This window comes from Myotis nattereri (assembly GCF_964212035.1).
Source record: "Myotis nattereri genome assembly, chromosome: 16".
Taxonomy (NCBI): domain Eukaryota; kingdom Metazoa; phylum Chordata; class Mammalia; order Chiroptera; family Vespertilionidae; genus Myotis; species Myotis nattereri.
The window spans coordinates 17,705,085-17,724,032 of record NC_138091.1 but is presented as its reverse complement, the minus strand read 5'-3'; the positions used below and the strand labels follow the sequence as shown (position 1 = coordinate 17,724,032).

Below are 18,948 nucleotides of genomic sequence, written 5' to 3'. Positions count from 1 at the left end.
CGCCATGGCAGCGGGGGAGCAGGCCCAGCTGGGGGCTGCCTACAGGCCGCACTTTTCTACTTACCGATGGCCGGATCACCACAGTGACCCAGGGCCCAGTGGCACTTTCCTACTCTCCAATAGTCATAGGGTCCTAGCTGGGGGCAGGGCTTAGCAATGCAGGGCTCAGGCAGCATGGGGGTCCCGGCTGGGGGCTCAGGTGGCACATAGGGGTCCCGGCTGGGGGCGGGGCTTATGCCCCACTGCCCAGGGCTGCACATGGGGCCCAGATGGCAGCTCGTGCTGTCCCGCCCTGCCTGTAGTATAGGATAGAGGCCTGGTGCATGGGTGGGGGCCAGCTGGTTTGCCCTGAAGGGTGTCCCAGATCAGGGTGGGGGTCCCCACTGCGTTGCCTGGCCAGTCTGGATGAGGGGCTGAGGGCCGTTTTCAGGCTGGCAGGTGACTGAAGCTCCCAGCCTCTCCTTTTTTTCTTTTTTTTATTCTGGGATTTATTTACTTTGTATGGCTGTCACTGGAGCTGAGAGCTGGCTTTAGCTCTGAGGCCGGCTCCAGCTTGAGGCCTCAGCTGCTAAAAGCAGATATCTGGGCTTTGTTTAGCTTCTATAATTGAAACTCTGTTGCCATCACTGCTGCTCTAAGCTCTGGGCCCGCTGCCAGCTGAAAGCAGGTTTCTGGGTTTTGTTTAGCTCCTATATTTGCAACATTGTTTCTTAGACTAGAGCTCAGAGACTGAAAGCAGCAGGCGGGGAACGTTGACTTCCTGCATCACTGGAGCAAGCAAGCCTCCTGTTCGCTTCAGCTGCCTGGCTGCCGGCCGCCATCTTGGTTGGCAGTTAATTTGCATATCCTGCTGATTAGCCAATGGGAAGCATTTGGGGGTATGGTCAATTTGCATGTTTCTCTTTTATTAGATAGGATATATCCACAGATGATCATATTAAGAAACAAACTTCCACCCTGATTTGGCTCAGTGGAGTGTCAGTTACAGACCTAAGGGTCCTGAGTTCAATTCCGGCCAAGGGCACATGCCCGGGTTGTGGGCTCCATCCCCAGTAGGGGGTCTGCAGGAGGCAGCTTCCTCTCTGAAATCAATATAAATATATTTGGAAAAGAAAGAAAGAAGAAAGAAAGAAAGAAAGAAAGAAAGAAAGAAAGAAAGAAAGGGTGGGAGAGAGGGAGGGAGGGAGGGAGGGAGGGAGGGAGGGAGGGAGGAAGGAAGGAAGAAACTTCCAAGTTTATTTTTCCAAAATTTAATAAGAGAGAAAGAAAGAAAGAAAGAAAGAAAGAAAGAAAGAAAGAAAGAAAGGGAGGGAGGGAGGGAGGGAGGGAGGGAGGGAGGGAGGGAGGGAGGAAGGAAGGAAGAAACTTCCAAGTTTATTTTTCCAAAATTTAATAAGATACAGAAGTTGGAGTGTATTGGTTCCTTTGTTGTCACTCATTAAAATAAGCATGAGATTTTTACTATCCTCCCAGTTCATTATTTTTATTTGGAGCCTCCCAGCTGGTGTACTGCAAATGGGTTGTGAGTATGAACTCCTTAAACTGAAGCCCCAAGGCCAAATCCCTGCAGCTGGGAGCAGCTTCTTGGGTTTAACCACTTTACTTCCACGTGTCATTTCCTAAGTGAGCCACAAAGTGAAAATCTTCAGAACTGCCGTGTCCATGGTCTGCCCTGTGTTGTGCCTGGCTTCAGGACGTGTTAAATCCCACTGAGTTAAAAAGATGTATTGTATATTCTTTGTCCAGTGTTTGATTTAGGATAGTTTTATCTAATTTCATTTCTTTCATTAGTCTAAAATATCTTTTCTTATTGTTAAACTCAAAATTATAAACATGTGCAGTAATATGTATTATTGCCCTAGTCCAGTGAAACCGTTTATATAAATGTGACTACTCTCTGCCCTTTGGGAGAACCCAGTGATGAGGGAGGAAGGGAGGACAATAGGAAAAGTGGGAGGAATAAGGGGAAAATGAGGCCCCTAGGTGGTGCATCTAGAGTAAAATGTGTTCACTGTGGGCACACACAAAGCAAAAGGGTCTCTCTAGGGAGGGAGGAGGTAGAAAGGGGCCTGACTGGGAGAGGAAGACTGAAAGCTCTAAGGCAGTGGTTCTCAAACTTCTGGCCCTTTAAATACAGTTCCTCACGTTGTGACCCAACCATAAAATTATTTTCGTTGCTACTTCATAACTGTAATGTTGCTCCTGTTATGAATCATAATACAAATATCTGATATGCAGGATGGTCTTAGGCGAACCCTGTGAAAGGGTCGTTTTTACGCCAAAGGGGTCGTGACCCACAGGTTGAGAACCACTGCTCTAAGAGATGGGGCTGTGGATTGGGGGAAGAGATGCTGAAACAACCACAGGCCAGGGGTGCTCATATGGCCACACTGTTTTCCACTCTGCTGGGTCGCAGGTACTCGTAGGGCACATCCAGCTTTGCATTCCGGACCTCAATTTCCTTATCCAGGGCAGCCAGCTCCTCCCTGAACTTCTTCAGCACAGTTCTGGGCTCAGGGCCTGAAAAATACTCCTCCTCATGCTGGCCCACAGCCACCTGAGAGGGAGAGAGAAAATCCGCTGAGAGCCTTATGAACCCCAGGTTGGAGCGCCACACCTCCCCACAGCTGCCCCCTTCCTCAGGGACCAGGCCACCCAGCTCTCACACTAACGGGCTGACGTCTGCCCAGTTGCCAGGTAATGGACATCTGGAGAGAAGCCTGATGAAAGTTGGGCAGTGTTGCCATCACCGTCTCCAGTGTCACATCCTTGGTGGTCGGTGGGGGCTGCCGCATTGTGCAGGGTGCGTTAGGGACCCAAGCATACCAATCCAGCTAAGAAGGGGCAGATATCCAGAATCAAAGTCTGCTAAGCATAAAAACCCCTTAGCCACCTGCACACAGCTCCCACCCTCACCCCCACACCAGGTACAAATGCCCAGGGCCCCCCAATAACAAGGACCTGGCCCAGGTGGACGGAGGAGTGCTGGCCAGTGGAGGTGAAGATGCACATGGTGACAAAGTGGCAAAGCTGGTCCCGGGACTCTAAGGACATGGGGAATCCTGCAAGAGGCCAGGAGAGTTAGAAGCTGGGAGGCCAGGAACGGAAACAGCTCAGAGAGGCTGAGCAGGGGGAATACGAGAGGGAAGAGAGGGTGTCAAGGGCTCTGAGGAACTATTGTGGGAACTGATATGAGCATGAGTTGTGGTGGGAGAAATGGGGAGATCTCCTGGGAGGGTCCTACTCAATGGGGTACTGGTATGGCTCACACTGGCTCACACGTGTCAGTTGTTAAATGTTCTGGTATGTGGCAAGCTCGTTGGCAACACAACAGTAGTTACGGTGAAAATATTTACACCAAAATATTTACAAGGAAATGTGCAAATGCTACAAATCAGGGCTTTTTTTTTTTTTTTTGCTTTTTTTTTTTTTTTTTTTTCCCCCAGAGAGCCAGTGGTTAAGCATTTTTGAGCAACTACTGGTCCCACTGCCTCTGGGACCTAGAGGGATTCCTCTTGCATAAGAATCTGAAGAGGCCATGGGCATTCTAATAGGGGTTGGACATGCTTCTGGAGAGTTTCATAGAAGCAGGGAGGGTTCTGGGGATGTTCCCAGGAGGAATCTTCCACACTGGAGGTCTAAGGGCAGGGGCTCAACTCACCTTGGTCCTGGGCCCCTCGCAGGCCAATCTCAGTGATCTCTTGACACCAGGTCTGCAGTTCAAGGTCCTCTTTCACCGCTTTGTCCGTCTTATAGTGAAGACTCACAATTCCCTCCACATAGCTGTCAGCCAAGGGGTTGGGCCAAGAGAGCTGAAGCTGACAGGGAGCTCCAGGCCCTCTGCTCCTTGCCCACATGGCCCGGTCAGGGCACCCAGCCCTCCAACACAGATCACCTGTTCTCTCAAGCCACTCCCTGTCCGCCCACCCTCCCCCCAAGCCCTGCCTTCCCCTTGCCTCACCGATAGATGATTTCCCACAGCCGCAGAGCATCCTGAGCATAGTAAGAGGACTTGACTCCCAGAAGCCCCCGGTCAGTCAGGTCATCGGGGGGACAGAATGATCTATAGGTTAAAGAGGCTCTAGCGCGCTTAAGCAGCTCCACGTGGCCTCCCCCACCGGTGCTCACCACCTGAGAAGCAAGGATGGGCAGGGTCAGGCAACTCCACCTGCCAGAGGCCAGAGCCAGAGGGAGCATGAGCTCCAGGAGCCCCCTCCTCTCTTCATACCTGGTCAAAAACGCCCATGTCGGAGACCAGCCCATTCCGGGCCCGCACATTAATTTCCAGGGTGTATCGCAGGTGGGGGATTATCAGCTGGAGGAAGAGAGCCGGGAAGAACAAGTCAGGAGAGACCTGCGGCAAGTCCCTGCAGGACATTGGAGCTGAAGAACAGGGAAGGTGCCAGGTCTTCAGGAAAAGCAGGGAGAACCAAGATGGAGGCATAGGTTAACGCCGGAGATTGCTGCCTAGAACAACCAATTCAAGGGTACACCTAAAAGACGGAACGGACATCATCCAGAACCACAGGAAGGCTGGCTGAGTGGAAATTCTACAACTAGGAGGAAAGAGAAAATCATACCCAGACTCAGAGGAGGCGCAGTGCTGAAGTGAAATACTCAGGTGCAGCGTGCGCGCGCGGAGCGGCTGGTGGCTGAGGGCGCGGTTGTTGTTTTCAATCGGGAGGGAGTTTCAGACTCTGAGCTCCAGATCCGGGCGAGTCTCTAGGGACCCAGACTCAAATGGGAGAAGCGGGACTGTCTGGCTTCGGTCGGAACTCGAAGGCAGCTTTCTCTCCGAGGTTTGCAGCATTTGCTGGGACTCTGTGAGGCGGAGCCCCTAGGGACGGAACTGAGAGCAGCCATAACTGCTCGCTCAGCCCACCCTGTTTGATCCCGTGCAACCCGCCCCGCCCAAGCCCTGCACAGAGCCATTTGCCAGATAGCCTCAGGCAAAGGCTAGATTAGCACCTCCCCAGAGGACAGAAGTTTTCCCACTGCAGACACAGCTGACTCTCACAGCCAGTTGGCCTGGAGGTCAAATCCCCCCAGTATTAACTACAACAATCAAGGCTTAACTACAACAAGACTGCACACAAAGACCACTAGGGGGTGCACCAAAAACGCATAAAAAAAATGCAGAGACAAAGAAACAGGACAAAATTGTCAATGGAAGATATAGAGTTCAGAACCACACTTTTAAGGTCTCTCACGAACTGTCTAGAAGCTGCCGATAAACTTAATAAGATCTACAAGAAATCTAATGAGACCCTCGATGTTATGATAAAGAACCAACTAGAAATTAAGCATACACTGACTGAAATAAAGAATACTATACAGACTCCCAACAGCAGACCAGAGGAGCGCAAGAATCAAGGCAAAGAGTTGAAATGCGAAGAAGCAAAAAACACCCAACCGGAAAAGCAAAATGAAAAAAGAATCAAAATACGAAGATAGTGTAAGGAGCCTCTGGGACAGCTTCAAGCGTACCAACATCAGAATTATAGGGGTGCCAGAAGATGAGAGAGACCAAGATATTGAAAACCTATTTGAAGAAATAATGACAGAAAACTTCCCCTACCTGGTGAAAGAAATGGACTTACAGGTCCAAGAAGCGCAGAGAACCCCAAACAAAAGGAATCCAAAGAGGACCACACCAAGACACATCATAATTAAAATGCCAAGAGCAAAAGATAAAGAGAGAATCTTAAAAACAGCAAGAGAAAGAAACTCAGTTACCTACAAGGGAATACCCATACGACTGTCAGCTGATTTCTCAACAGAAACTTTGCAGGCCAGAAGGGAGTGGCAAGAAGGGCCAGAAACATCCTGGAGCCCTCCCGCAGTCCCTCCCTGGCCCTATCATGCACCATTGGGGTCCCTCAGCCTGGCCTGTGCCCTCTCAAAATGTGGGATCCCTAGGGGAATGTCGGAGAGTCAGTTTCAGCCCAATCCCACATGCCACTCCCCTTGGGAGGGCACCAGAGGCAGGGCTCACGGCTGACAAGCGCTGCTGCTGCAGCAGGAGCCTCTCCTAATCAGAACTGATTGAGCCTGAGCCCTTGTCAGTCACAATGGGGCTGGGATGATTGGGAGAGGCAGGTAGGAGCTGCAGGCAGCATTGGACTGCGGGTTTTGGCCCAATCCCTGCAGGCCAATCGGGGACCCCACCCATTCATGAATTCGTGCACTGGGCCTCTATCTAGTTGCTGTATGATAATGGAAGAAATTATTCTCTTTTTCTTTTCATATACTAGTAAGACTGTTCAAGTTCTAGTTCAGCCGTGGGCAAACTACGGCCAGCGGGCCGAATCCGGCCCGTTTGAAATGAATAAAACTAAAAAAAAAAAAAAGACCGTACCCTTTTATGTAATGATGTTTACTTTAAATTTATATTAGTTCACACAAACACTCCATCCATGCTTTTGTTCTGGCCCTCCGGTCCAGATTAAGAACCCATTGTGGCCCTGGAGTCAAAAAGTTTGCCCACCCCTAGTTCAATGTTTCTCAACCTTTTTCATTATCACTCCTCTACAGAGCCTTTTCATATAGTGTTTTCTCTCCCCGCCCCCAGGAAATTTTAATGCTACACTATACTATATATGTTATGTACTACACATATGTGTGTGTGCTTTATTTTTTATTGACTTCAGAGAGAAAGGGAGGGGAGAAAGAAATAGAAACATCGAAGAGAAAGAATCATTGATCAGCTGCCTCCTGCACACCCCCTACTGGGGATCGAGCCTGCAACTTGGGCATGTGCCCTTGACCAGAACTGAACCTGGGACCCTTTCGTCCATAGGCCAACACTCTATCCACTGAGCTAAACAGGCTAGGGCTGTATATATGTGCTTTATACATAAAATATTCTAAGTTTGCACCCTAGAACGTTTCCATGGTCTGGACCCACTTTCACCACCTGGGAGGGGTCTAATTGCCCCCATTGGAATGCATGCTCTACCCTGCTACCTGCAGAACTTCCTCTCCTCTCTTCTCCCTTTTGGCCATTACACTCACCTCCTTTCCGATCTTCAAACAGGCCATGCTTGCTCCTGCCTTGGGACCACTGCACTGTTCTCAGCTGTTCCCTCTGCCCAGAACAATGTGCACCTTGATCATCTCAAGGCCGGCTCCTCAGAGCCTCATTCTCTATGTCATCTCAACAAGGGAGCCTTTCCTGGCCTCTCAGCCTGAACTCCACATCACATCGCTCTGCTTGGATTCTCTGCATTGAGTTTATCACCGCTGATCTGTCATAATACAGTCTTTATTGTCTGGTAGCCCGAAATGGAAATGAAAACCCCCAAAGATCAGGACCTCTGTCTTGCTTAGCACAATCATCTAGAATGGTTCTTGCCCTATTGGAGGCGCCCAAGAAGAAAAGTTAATAGGTAAATACTCAGTTCAAATTGTCTGTTAAAAAAAACAAAGAAAACAAAAACAGGCCACTGTTGTGGACCGGAGCCTGTCTAACTGCCTGTGTGTTACTATTTTAGAACAAATCAAAACTGGCTGGAAAAGTCTTCTATGTTATTTGCTTCGTCTTCCCTTTTGCGATGGAATCCTCAGTCATTTGTGTGCACTGTCTATATACTGTCTGTTCATCTATCTGTGCTTTATACATAAAAAGAGTAAGACTTCTCACCTCCCACCCCCTCATCCCCCACCTTGCCAATGAATCATTTCCACCTCCTTGGGAGGTGATGTCACCCTGTTGAAAATGCAGAGCAAGCCACCTCACTCTCTTGCTCCCTTGTCTCTCATTGTTTGGCTTTTTCCCACACCCTGAGATTCCACAGAGAGGGTGCCTCCAGAGGCAGGACTGTGCATGGGGCAGAGAGTCAGGCAGGAGAGAAGGGGATAAGGTATTACCTTGAAGATAGGGTGTATCGATGGAAGGCATCTCATGGTGGCCATAGCGATAACCTCAGCCATCAAATGTCCCCTCAGAAGATGAGAGAGAAGCTCGTGAAGCTGGAAGTCAGAGCTACGGACCCAGCATTTGGCCAGGAGCCAGGCCATCGGGGGATCCGTGGGCAGGAAAAGTGGTGGTGGTGGGGATCCTATGCGTGGCAATTGGAGCTGGAGCGAGAATAGAGTGTGGGGGAAAGAGGATAAGTGGCAGGGTGCCCAGCAGATTCCCCCTCCTTTGCATATGTAACCCCTCTCTTCTTCCCCAAATTTGCTTAGCTTTCCCATCTCACTGCTGCTACTCCCAGCAGCCACTATTCCTTCTCCTGACTTTCCTACCACTCAGTCCATTAACATCATACAAGCTGCTCTGCCCGGCCTTCCGCACAAGCTCCTCTTCTACTGACTTCCTGGCCTCCACTTCCCCTTTCACTCCCCTCAGTGTGGACAAGATTCAATCCCTCTGCTTCCTTTATCCCACACTTTTTCAGAAAGTTCAGCTTTTCTCTAAACTTTCAACACCACCCCTATTAAGCTGATTAAGTCTCCAGTTCTCAGCTAGTCACTAGCTAGATGTAACAATTTGAGTGTCTTCCCATCTATAATAATAAAAGCGTAATATGCTAATTAGACCGGACGTCCTTCCGGATGACCTTCCAGATGACGCAGGGGCTGAAAGAGAAGCCCGGGTCCGGGGTGCCTGCCAGTGGCTGGAGGGAAGCCCGGGTCCCGGGTGCCAGAGGGAAGCCGGTGCTAGCAACCGGGAAAAGAAAGGCCTACTCTTGCACAAATTTCGTGCATTGGGCCTCTAGTTACCTCATAACTGCCCAGATAAAAGCCCACCTGAGCATTTTTTCCCTCTTTATTTGTCCTATTTCTGCAGATGTCTTGCCTAACTCTTCCTTTTCTCTTTCCTTGTATCCAGGACAGTTTAATTTTCCTCTGCATGCCCTTCTAGCTTTCCTCTGCACCCCCACAGCTATTCCCCACAACTGAGTCCATTACCCCCATCTTAGGCAATTGCTATAACATGTCACCCTAATCTCCAGATCTAACATCTCCCTTCTCTGATCAATCCAAAACAAAATGACCCATAGAATGTGCCTATAGCATCTTTCACAAAAGCCTACACCAGCTTCCTGTGTTCATACACCTTGATTTGCAATCCACCACCTGCTACAGTCTGGGCCCTCTCACCTCACATTACCCCCAGCACACCAGCCCAATTAGCCTCTGACAATCTAACTTCTCACACTCTGCACACCTCAGCCTCTCTGCCCAACCCATCTTCCCCTGGGAGGAGGTCCTGCTCCTTCAGCAAGGCTCATGCCCACCCCACTCCCATGACCCCTCCCACACTATCTCCATCCTCAGGTACTTCCTCGGTACTGGAGCATATCTAGACTTTCCCAGTCTCTCTCTCCAGCTAGACAGCACCTTTCTGCCTTTGCCCATCGCCTCCTTTACTGTCACCTCCAGTGCTTTAGCACAAGTGAATCCTCAGTGAATTTCCGTGAAGGGCTGAGCTGAGTGGGCCAACCATGGGGAGCAGAAATCCTCTCACCTGGATAACCATGGGCAAGAGTTTCCCATCAGGCTGCAGTTTCAGCATGACCAGAGGGGCAGCCAGGTATTGCTGGCTACATAGGATGACGTTAGCCTTGATCCCATCCAGCAGGGAGAAGTCGGCTTCAAACAGCGTGCCTCCCTGGATGGGGCAGAGGGTGAGGGCTATCAGTATAAGGCATCTTCTTCCCACCCTGATTCCCCAAAGAAGAACAAGAAAGACACTAACTTATCCCCATCACCTACTTTGTAACAGGCAATGAGTCACATGCTATGGCTTCACATAAGTCTTACAAGCACTTGAATCAACTCCAGGTTTATAAAAAATGGAAACATGATAAAAGAGGATAGGAGGTAACTTGCCTGAAATCACACAGTTTATAAACAGCACAGCCAGGGCTCAAACCCAAGTCTGTCTCATCCTGTAACCAAGAATTTTCTCTGCCCAACTCATCAACTGATCCATGTTGACTCCTGATTAATAAGCCCACCCCTGATCTCATTCTCTTGCTACACACTTATCCTTAGCACGGAGGCCCACTTATTTCTTCATTTTGATTGCATCTACCACCCATCACACACTCTTCCTCCACAATACGCTTTTCTCAGTCGAGGAGGAAGGCCATGGGTTGCACACCTCCAGGATCACCCAAGATTTCCCCTGTAGAACCCCCTCTTGCTTCTGGGGGCAAATTGGGCTCATAGTGGGGCCCAGAGCAGCACAAACACTGACCACACTCCCATTTCACTGTGTGGCCTCCTCTGGGCCATTCTGTCCATACCTGCAGCTCCTGCTCCAGCTGGGCCTGCACCTCCTCCATCCCAGACGGGAACACCAGGCGGGCAGGAAGGCGACTGGAGCGCCTTAGCAGCATGGGGTTGGCGCCATTGAGAAACTGGTACCCAAAGATGGCATCCTCCTTCCAGGAGTCCCGCACCTTCTCTGAGGGTGGCAGTTGTGGAGCAGGTTGTGAGGTCTGATCTCCTGGTTCTTCTAACCCCCACCAAACCATTCCCTCTTGCCCCCAGCCCACCAGTGGGACCCAGACCTCAGGTCTCCCAGCCCTGGTTCCCTCGATTGGGTGGTAAGGGTCCTGGGAGAAGTACTGGGATAGGGATACTGACCAGCCAGCTCGCTGTGGTCACACCAGAAGATCCCGTTGAAGTCATCCAGATCATTCCAGGGAACAAGAATGTTTAGAGAGTCTTTGATGGCTAATTTGGCCAGCCTTCAGGTAAGGATAGGCGAAGCGTTTGAAAGTTAGTCTCAAAATCACACACTGTGACTATAAACACCCTCCTTGGGCTAATCCAACCCTGTCCCTGTTTAGTTCTTAGGAGCCCCTGGACCAGGATACCTCCCTCTCCTCCAGCTCCCACTGTTCTCACCCAATGGCCAGTGAAGTCTCAAAGTCAATTCTCTTGTCCTCCAGAAACCTCTCATCTGGCGGGAGGTCATCTAACTTGGCCGCAGCCACATTCAGGATCAGCCCATCCTTCCAGTTACCCCATCTGTGGTGCAGAAATGAAATCAGGCATTGATGACCTGAAGGGCCAGGACTCACTGCCAGGTCAGGAGGGGTCAGGGCAGGGTAAGGCTAACCGGTAAAGCTTCCTTCTCTCTTCCAGCTCCTCCTCCCTGTGTTTCTTGAACAGGCCTTGAGGGTCCTCTACCAATGACCTGCCTGGAAGAGGAAAGAGGGAGTGGACAAGGGCATGGATGAAGAGGCTTCTCCTGAGAGCCTCTCCCTGCCTCAACCTGTCCCTGCCAGGGGTGCCTCTCAGCCCACCCTTGCGGGGGAGGGGTCACCCTTCAGCATCAGGCCCCTCCCCAGCCTGTGCACCAACTCCAGCAATCCACCTCTTCCAAAAGGAAAGAAGACCAGCCCTCTGTTTCTCACCCTCACACCCTGTTCCCTCTTCTCTCCCCCAGCCCCAGCTTCTCTTGGGCCCCAGAAGCCTCCTCACACCCCACCCTGCGCTCACCTGTGCCCTCGGGGAGGCTCAGGACGCCATTGCCCTCCACCCAGCGGTAGCACGGGAACCTGAACTCGTTCCCTCCGGCCCCAGGGCCCTGCACGGAGATCCAGTTGCAGAACCAGGCGTCATCCTGTAGGAGGTGCTTTTTGCGCATTTTCACGAACAGCAGCGGCCCCAGGTACTCCTTCACGTCCGCCTGGAACTCCGTCTCCTGCAGGCGACACAAGCGGCTCAGCATCCATGGCGATCGCCGGGAGCGGGGACTGAACTGAGCCCAGCTCCCCGCCCAGGCCCTTCTGCTGGGCCTCTGGGAAGCGGCGCCAAAGGAGCCAAAAAGAGAAAGGCGGGGGGGGGGGGGGGGGGCGGGCCGACCAGGTGTTCCCGCGTCCCCATTATGGGCCGTGGAGTTCTACAGCCCGGGTGAGGCGGACGAGGGAAGGTGCACCCCTTCCTGCCCTCTCTCCTCCTCTTTCCTCCTGGTAGTCACTGATCCTACCGAGCGCTGAGCTGGGCGCTGGCGCTGGGCACCACCTCGGGCGAGCGCACCGTTGCGCGGGGAGATACGCTGTGGACCAGGCACGTGCAGCCACGAGACCCCGGCGCCCCCTCCGCTCCTGTGAGCGGAGACCTCTAGGTGTGGAGGGTTTAACCAGGGAAAGTGAGAGAGAGGGGAGGTTGGGGAAATGCGTGCCCGGGAGAGGAAGCGAGAGCGCGGAGGCTGAGCGGAGGCGAGGCGGTGTGGAGCCGAGCGTGCGGCCGAGCAAGGAGCGCGTGGGAGATGAGCGTGACTAGACGGTGAACTGTCTCGAAGGGAAAGTCAAGAATTCGGTCCTGAGAACCCGCAGAAGCCATTCAAATGTTCGTGGGGAGGGGCCTGTGAAGGGCGAGGATGTATTTGGAAGCCGTCGATCTGGCTGCAGAAGGGCTTGGAAGGACAGGAGAGGAAGCGGCCCGGGGTGAGGGTAGAGGGCTGGGGGGGGGGGGGGGCGGGGGGGGCGGGGAAGAGGCTGAAGGTGGCCACGTAGGTTCACGCGGACGCTGGTGGTCGGGGGCGGGGCGGGCATCCGGAGCCAGATGCCTGAATGTCCAGGAGGCAGAATTGACAGCGCTGGATTCTAGGTTGGAGGCGAACAGAGCTGGATGCTCGCGGGACCCCTGGGGGGCGGGGGGAGCAAGCGGAGAGGTGTGGGGGTGGAAAAGGGAGGACCTCGCCTGGGCAGGTTCCTTTGAGGTATCCCAGGGACAGACATCCGGATCTGCGGGTCCTGGAAAGAGCTGGGTGGGCGACGGAAATGTGGGGATGGGAAATGGGGAAGAAAAAGTAACAGCAGCCCGGGGCGAACCAGGAAGATGTGATGAGAGAGGGGAAGGGGCAAGGAAATTCAGCTCTTCGTTTCTCTCCTGCCCCCACCCCCGCACCCCATGCCCCGCCCCACCCCACCCCCATGCCCCGCCCCGCCCCGCCCCACCCCCCCATGCCCCGCTTTGGTGGAAGAGGTTTGAAATAGAGTCTCAGAATGGAGGAATTTCGGGGGCCAGGTAGCTCCCTTGGTTAGAGCGTGTCCTGACACCCCAAAGTTCCAGGCTCATCCCCGTTCAGGACACGTACAAGACTCAACCACGCATAAGTAAGTGGAACAAAATCAATCTCTCTCTCCCTCTCTCTCTCTTACTCTCTCTTTCCCTCCCTCCCTCCCTCCCTCCTTCCCTCCTCTCAAAATAAAATCAAGGAAACCAGAGACACACAGCCCCTTCATGATCTCTGCATAAAGAGAGCTCTGTGAAGGAGGGCCAGCAGGAGCATCCTCCCCATCCCAGGAAAGCCAGGGGGCCCGAACATTTATTGAGCGCCTGCTGTGCGCCACGCTCTGCCCAGCGCCTCTCTTCCCAGGAATGTGACGGCCTCTGGGCTGGGGACCAGCTCCCGCAGCTCACCTTGCCCCGCGCCGGCCGCAGGCGCTCACGGAGCGCGGCTTCCCCGTGCTGGCCCACCAGCCACAGCTGCACCTGGTTGTTGGAGCCCGCGAAGTGCGAGGACCCCGTGGACACGCGGATGCGGTAGACACCCATCTTCCACAAAGACGTTTCCTGCCTTCTGAGGGGGAAGAAGAGTGGAGGTGTCTAATAAAAGGGCTCAAGACCCCGCCCCCGTAAAGCCTTGTTTTGAAATTGCAGACTTGCAGGGTGTGTGGATGGATGGAAGGCCTCCAACCAATGCAGCCTGACCAAACGCAGCCCAGAACTGGGCCCCAGCTCAGGAAGGCGGGACCTAGGCAGTTTCAGGTGCAGACCCTTCCTTATCTTCGTGGGAGCAGGATGGAATGAGAAAGCAGAGAGGATTTGGGCCCAAAACTTGTAGGAAGAAGAAATTGTCGTCTAGCCCAGCAGGCAGGTGGAGTGTGGCTGGGAAGTTACCTCCATCTAAATGTTAGGTTGAAGAGAGCCCAGGATCAGATACATGCAGATGCTTGATGGATCCTCCCTGGAATTTCTAACAGATCAGCATGCCAGACACAGATACCGGCTCCTCCCTGGAATCCAATTGACCCCCACACAGATACTGACTCCTACCTGAATACCCTGCCGACCCCTGCAGCAGGAACTTCCTCAGCTGAATACCTTGATGACCCCCGCGGCAAGAGCTTCCTCAGTTCACGTCCCTGCCCCTCACCCAACCACAGTATAAAAACAGCGCCCCCCTCCCTGTTGGCGCCAATCCACTGGCCCTGTCTTTGGGGTTTGTGGGTCGCCCGGGGACACAGAATAAAACTTTCTCCTTTCCTATTCTCTGACTGGTTTGGTTCTCCTTATTCTCTGCACCACCTCCTGAGCCACCTAACACTAAACACATAGACACACACACACACACACACACACACACACACACACACACTTGCTGGCCTCACAGGTTGGTTCACCCCCGCCAATGGTCATGCTTAATGTTGTAGGGATGAATGAGGAAGCACGGAGGCCTGGTCTGCATTTGAGGAAGGTACAATCAGGCTACCAAATTAATTTAACCAAGTTGGAACACTTGCATCTATTCCCTGTGCAAGGCTCTGGTGCTCATTCCTTTCTAGCTTACAAGTCCTGACCTCTCTGTTGCCTGCAGGATGAAAATTCAAACTTTTTTTTTCATTTACCTTTATTATTGAAAGTATTTCAGATGTTCCTTTTTCCCCCTTTGACCCTCTCCACCCCACTCCTGCTACCTCCCCAGGCCTTCACTGCACTATTTTCTGTCCATGTGTTGTTGTTTTTTTAAATTGTTTTATTGCTTAAAGTATTACAAAGAGTATTGCATATATCTCTTTTTTCCCCCTCTTGACATTTCCCAGGCCTCCCCTACCCCCCAGTGTCTTGTGTCCATTGGTTATTCTTATATGCATGCATATAAGTCCTTCGGTTGATCTCTTAACCCCCCCCCCCAAACCCTCCCCAGGCTTCGCACTGTAGTTCGACAGTCTGTTCAATGCTGCTCTGCCTCTGCATCTATTTTTGTTCATCAGTTTATGTTGGTCTTTATTATCCATTTCATCCTCGCCAGGGCCTTCCCAACCTCACCGGGGCCATTTTGACCTCATTGGGGCCATTCCGACCTCACCAGGGCTGTCCCAAACTCACCAGGGCCTACGTGGCCTCACCTGGGCTCTCCCTACCTCACCGGGGCCATCTCAACCTCACTGGGGCCGTTTCAACCTCACTGGGGCAGTCCCTACCTCAACATCACCAGGGCCATACCGACCTCACAGGGGCCGTCCTGACCTCACCAGCATGGTCCTGACCTCACCAGCACCGACCTCACCGGGGCTGTCCTGACCTCACTGGGGCCATTCAGAACTCACCGGGGCCGTTTCAGCCTCACCGGGGCTGTCCCAACCTCACCAGAGCCGTCTCAACCCCACCAGGGCTGTGTTGATCTCACCAGGGTCGTCCCGACCTCACCAGGGCCATCCCAACCTCACCAGGGCTGTTTCAACATCACCAGGGCCATTCTGACCTCACCAGGGCCGTTTCAGCCTCACCAGGGCCGTCCCGACCTCACCGGGGCTGTCCTGACCTCACCGGGGCCATCCCGACCTCACTGGGGCTGTTTTGGCCTTACCAGGGCCGTCCCAACCTCACCGGGGCAGTCCCGACCTCACCGGGGCCGTTTCAACCTCACTGGGGCCATCCCAACCTCACCGGGACCGTCCCGACCTCACCGGGGCCATTTCGGCCTCACTGGGGCCGTTTCAACCTCACCGGGGCCGTCCCAACCTCACCGGGGCTGTCCCGACCTCACCGGGGCCATTTCGGCCTCACTGGGGCCGTTTCAACCTCACCGGGGCCATCCCAACCTCACCAGGGCCGTTTCAACCTCACCAGAGCCATCCCGACCTCACCGGGGCTGTCCCGACCTCACTGGGGCCATTTCGGCCTCATCAGGGCTGTCCCAAACTCACCGGGGCTGTCTGACCTCGCCGGGGTTGTCCCAACCTCACTGGGGCCATTTCAACCTCACTGGGGCCGTCCCAACCTCACCAGGGCTGTCCCGACCTCACCTGGGCAGTGTTGACCTCACCATGGCCGTCCCGACCTCACCGGGTCAGTGTCAACCTCAGTGGGGCTGTCTCGACCTCTCTGGGGGCGTCCTGACCTCACCGGGGCCGTTTCAGTCTCACCAGAGCCATCCCAACCTCACTGGGGCAACACGAAGTTTGGCATTCTGTCTTTTGTTGGGTGGCTCCTTGCTGGACAAAATCTCCAGGCGTTCTTGGTGGCTGAATATCTGGTATGCTTGGTTGGATTTCGTTTTCTACTAAGTACACAGACTGCTTGTCTGCCGTTTCCCAGCGTCCCACGTGAGACTGGAACTGGTGGACGTGCTTGTACGTTTGCTGGTACAGCAGTTCCATGTCGCCGGCCCAGCCTGGTCCGGCACCAGCTTCCTCCGAACCTGATTCTGCTTCTTGAGTGTGTCTCTTTTGGATGTGAGGAGTCGAAATCTGCAGTTTGTTGGGTTGGGCTCTGTACTTGGTGCCTCTGCACATCCTACTCAGTCTCAATGCTCTTCTTTCTTTCCTTCCAGTTGTAGAGCTTCCACTGGGCCAGCTTTCCCATGGTTCCGAATGATAGTTGTTTGTCCTGTAGTTGGTAGTTTGGAAGTTGTTGTGGGAGGAAGCACGCACAGGTCTGTACCTTATGCCGCCATCTTGGTTCTCCTGGGTTTGCTTCTTGAGTGTGTCTCTTATGGGTGCAAGGAGTTAAAGTCTGCAATTTGTTGTGTTATGCTTCAAAAGCGCAGGTGGGTCTTTTGGCTTGGATGGGAGTGTAAATTGAGTAGGGTGGGGTCTCAGGGAGTCACCAGGGCAGAGCAAATAGCAATGGCGTCTCCGAGGCTCCTAGCCTCTCTGGGACTCTGGGACTTCGTGCCCCCTAGTGCCAGCGAGCAGCTGTGCGACAGAGTCTCCCTCGCTTTCAGACCTCTGCAAGGCTGTGCAGCCTCTCCCTGTAGGGTCTGGTGCCTCATGATCCCACCCTGAACCAGCTAAGTGGATTCGAGAATTTGTAAAAGTGCAGGCGTTTCCTCTTGTGCCTCTGGCACAGTTTGGGTGGGAATGTAAATTGAGTAGGGCAGGGTCTCAGGGAGTCACCAGGGCAGAGCAAATAGCAATGGTGTCTCCGAGGCTCCTAGCCTCTCCGGGACTCTGGGACTTCCATCCTCCAGTGCCGGTGAGCAGCTACGCTCCAGAGCCTCCCTCCCTTTCCGACCACTGCAAGGCCATGCTGCCTCTCCTCTTGGGGTCTGGGGCCTCAGAGACCCGCCCCAAGCAAGCCCAGAGGATTCGAGAGTTTGTAACCCCTTCCAATTGAAAATAACCGTGCATCCAGTTCCAGCCTGCCTGGAGCGTAACTCTGTACCTCTGTTCTTGGTGCCTCTGTAGCTCCTACTCCATCTCACTGTGCTTCTTTCTTTCATTCCAGTTGTAGAACTTCCACTGGGCCAACTTCCCCATGGTTCTGAATGGTAGTTGTTTGTCTTACAGTTGGTAGTTTCAATGATATTGTGGGAGGCAGCACACACAGGTCTACACCCTATGCCATCATTTTGGTTCTCCTCTTCGGTTGATCTCTTACCCTCCCCTCCTGCCCCCCAACCTTCCCTGGCCATTCCGCTATAGTTTGACAGTCTGTTCGAGGCTGCTCTGCCTCTGTATCTATTTTTGTTCATAAGTTTATAATGGTCTTTATTAGCCATAAATGAGTGAGATCATGTGGTATTTTTCCTTCATTGACTGGCATATTTCACTTAGCATAATGCTCTCCAGTTCCATCCATGCTGTTGCAAATGGTAAGAATTCCTTCTTTTTTACAGCAGCATAGTATTCCATCGTGTAGATGTACCACAGTTTTCTAATCCATTCATCTACTGATGGGCACTTAGGCTGTTTCCAGATCTTAGCTATGGTGAATTGTGCTGCTATGAATGTAGGGGTGCATATATCCTTTCTGATTGGTGTTTCTAGTTTCTTGGGATATATTCCTAGAAGTGGGATCACGGGGTCAAATGGGAGTTCCATTTTTAGCTTTTTGAGGAAACTCCATACTGTCTTCCATAGTGGCTGCACCAGTCTGCATTCCCACCAGCAGTGCATGAGTGTTCCTTTTTCTCCACATACTCTCCAGCACTTGTCATTTGTGGATTTGTTGATGATAGCCATTCTGGCAGGTGAGAGATGATACCTCATTGTTGTTTTGATTTGCATCTCTTGGTTGATTAGTGACTTTGAGCATGTTTTCATATGTCTCTTGGCTTTCTGAATGTCCTCTTTTAAAAGGTGTCTATTTATGTCCTTTGTCCATTTTTTGATTGGATTGTTTATCTTCCTTTTGTTAAGTTGTATGAGTTCCCTATAAATGTTGGAGATTAAACACTTATCAGTGATAACATTGGCAAATATGTTCTCCCATGCAGTGGGCTTTCTTGTTGTTTTGTTGATGGTTTCTTTTGCTGTGCAGAAGCTTTTTATTTTGATGTAGTCCCATGTTTATTTTCTCTTTAGTTTCCAATGCCCTAGGAGCTGTATCAGCGAAGAAATTGCTTCGGCATGTGTCTGAGATTTTGTTGCCTTTGGATTCTTCTAGTATTTTTATGGTTTCCCGTCGTGCATTTAAGTCCTTTATCCATTTTGAGTTTATTTTTGTGTATGGTGTAAGTTGGTGGTCTAGTTTCATTTTTTTTGCGTGTATCTGTCCAATTTTCCCAACACCATTTATTGAAGAGACTATCTTGCCTCCTTTGTCAAATATTAATTGAGCATATTGGTTCGGTCCGATTCCTGGGCTCTCTATTCCATTCCATTGATCTATATGTCTGTTCTTGTACCAGTACCAGGCAGTTTTGAGAACAGTGGCTTTGTAATGCAGCTTGATATCTGGTATTGAGATCCCACCTACTTTGTTCTTTCTCAGGATTGCTGCAGCTATTCGTGGTCTTTTTTTATACCAGAT

At 52.1% G+C, this 18,948-nt stretch overlaps 1 protein-coding gene across 1 annotated transcript; it reads right to left on the bottom strand.

Moving 5' to 3' along the window:
- Positions 1 to 1,381: 1,381 nt before the first annotated feature.
- On the bottom strand, positions 1,382 to 14,230 carry LOC308532536 (polyunsaturated fatty acid lipoxygenase ALOX15-like). The gene is made up of 14 exons (XM_081110063.1): positions 13,390 to 14,230; positions 11,461 to 11,665; positions 11,078 to 11,159; positions 10,864 to 10,986; positions 10,600 to 10,703; positions 10,257 to 10,417; positions 9,473 to 9,616; positions 7,870 to 8,079; positions 4,229 to 4,315; positions 3,962 to 4,131; positions 3,662 to 3,783; positions 2,962 to 3,062; positions 2,667 to 2,834; positions 1,382 to 2,557 (listed from the first exon to the last, which is right to left on the bottom strand). Exons 1-14 carry the CDS (start codon positions 13,522 to 13,524, stop codon positions 2,378 to 2,380), a joined length of 1,992 nt encoding a protein of 663 aa, XP_080966189.1. The 5' UTR covers positions 13,525 to 14,230; the 3' UTR covers positions 1,382 to 2,377.
- Positions 14,231 to 18,948: the final 4,718 nt, after the last annotated feature.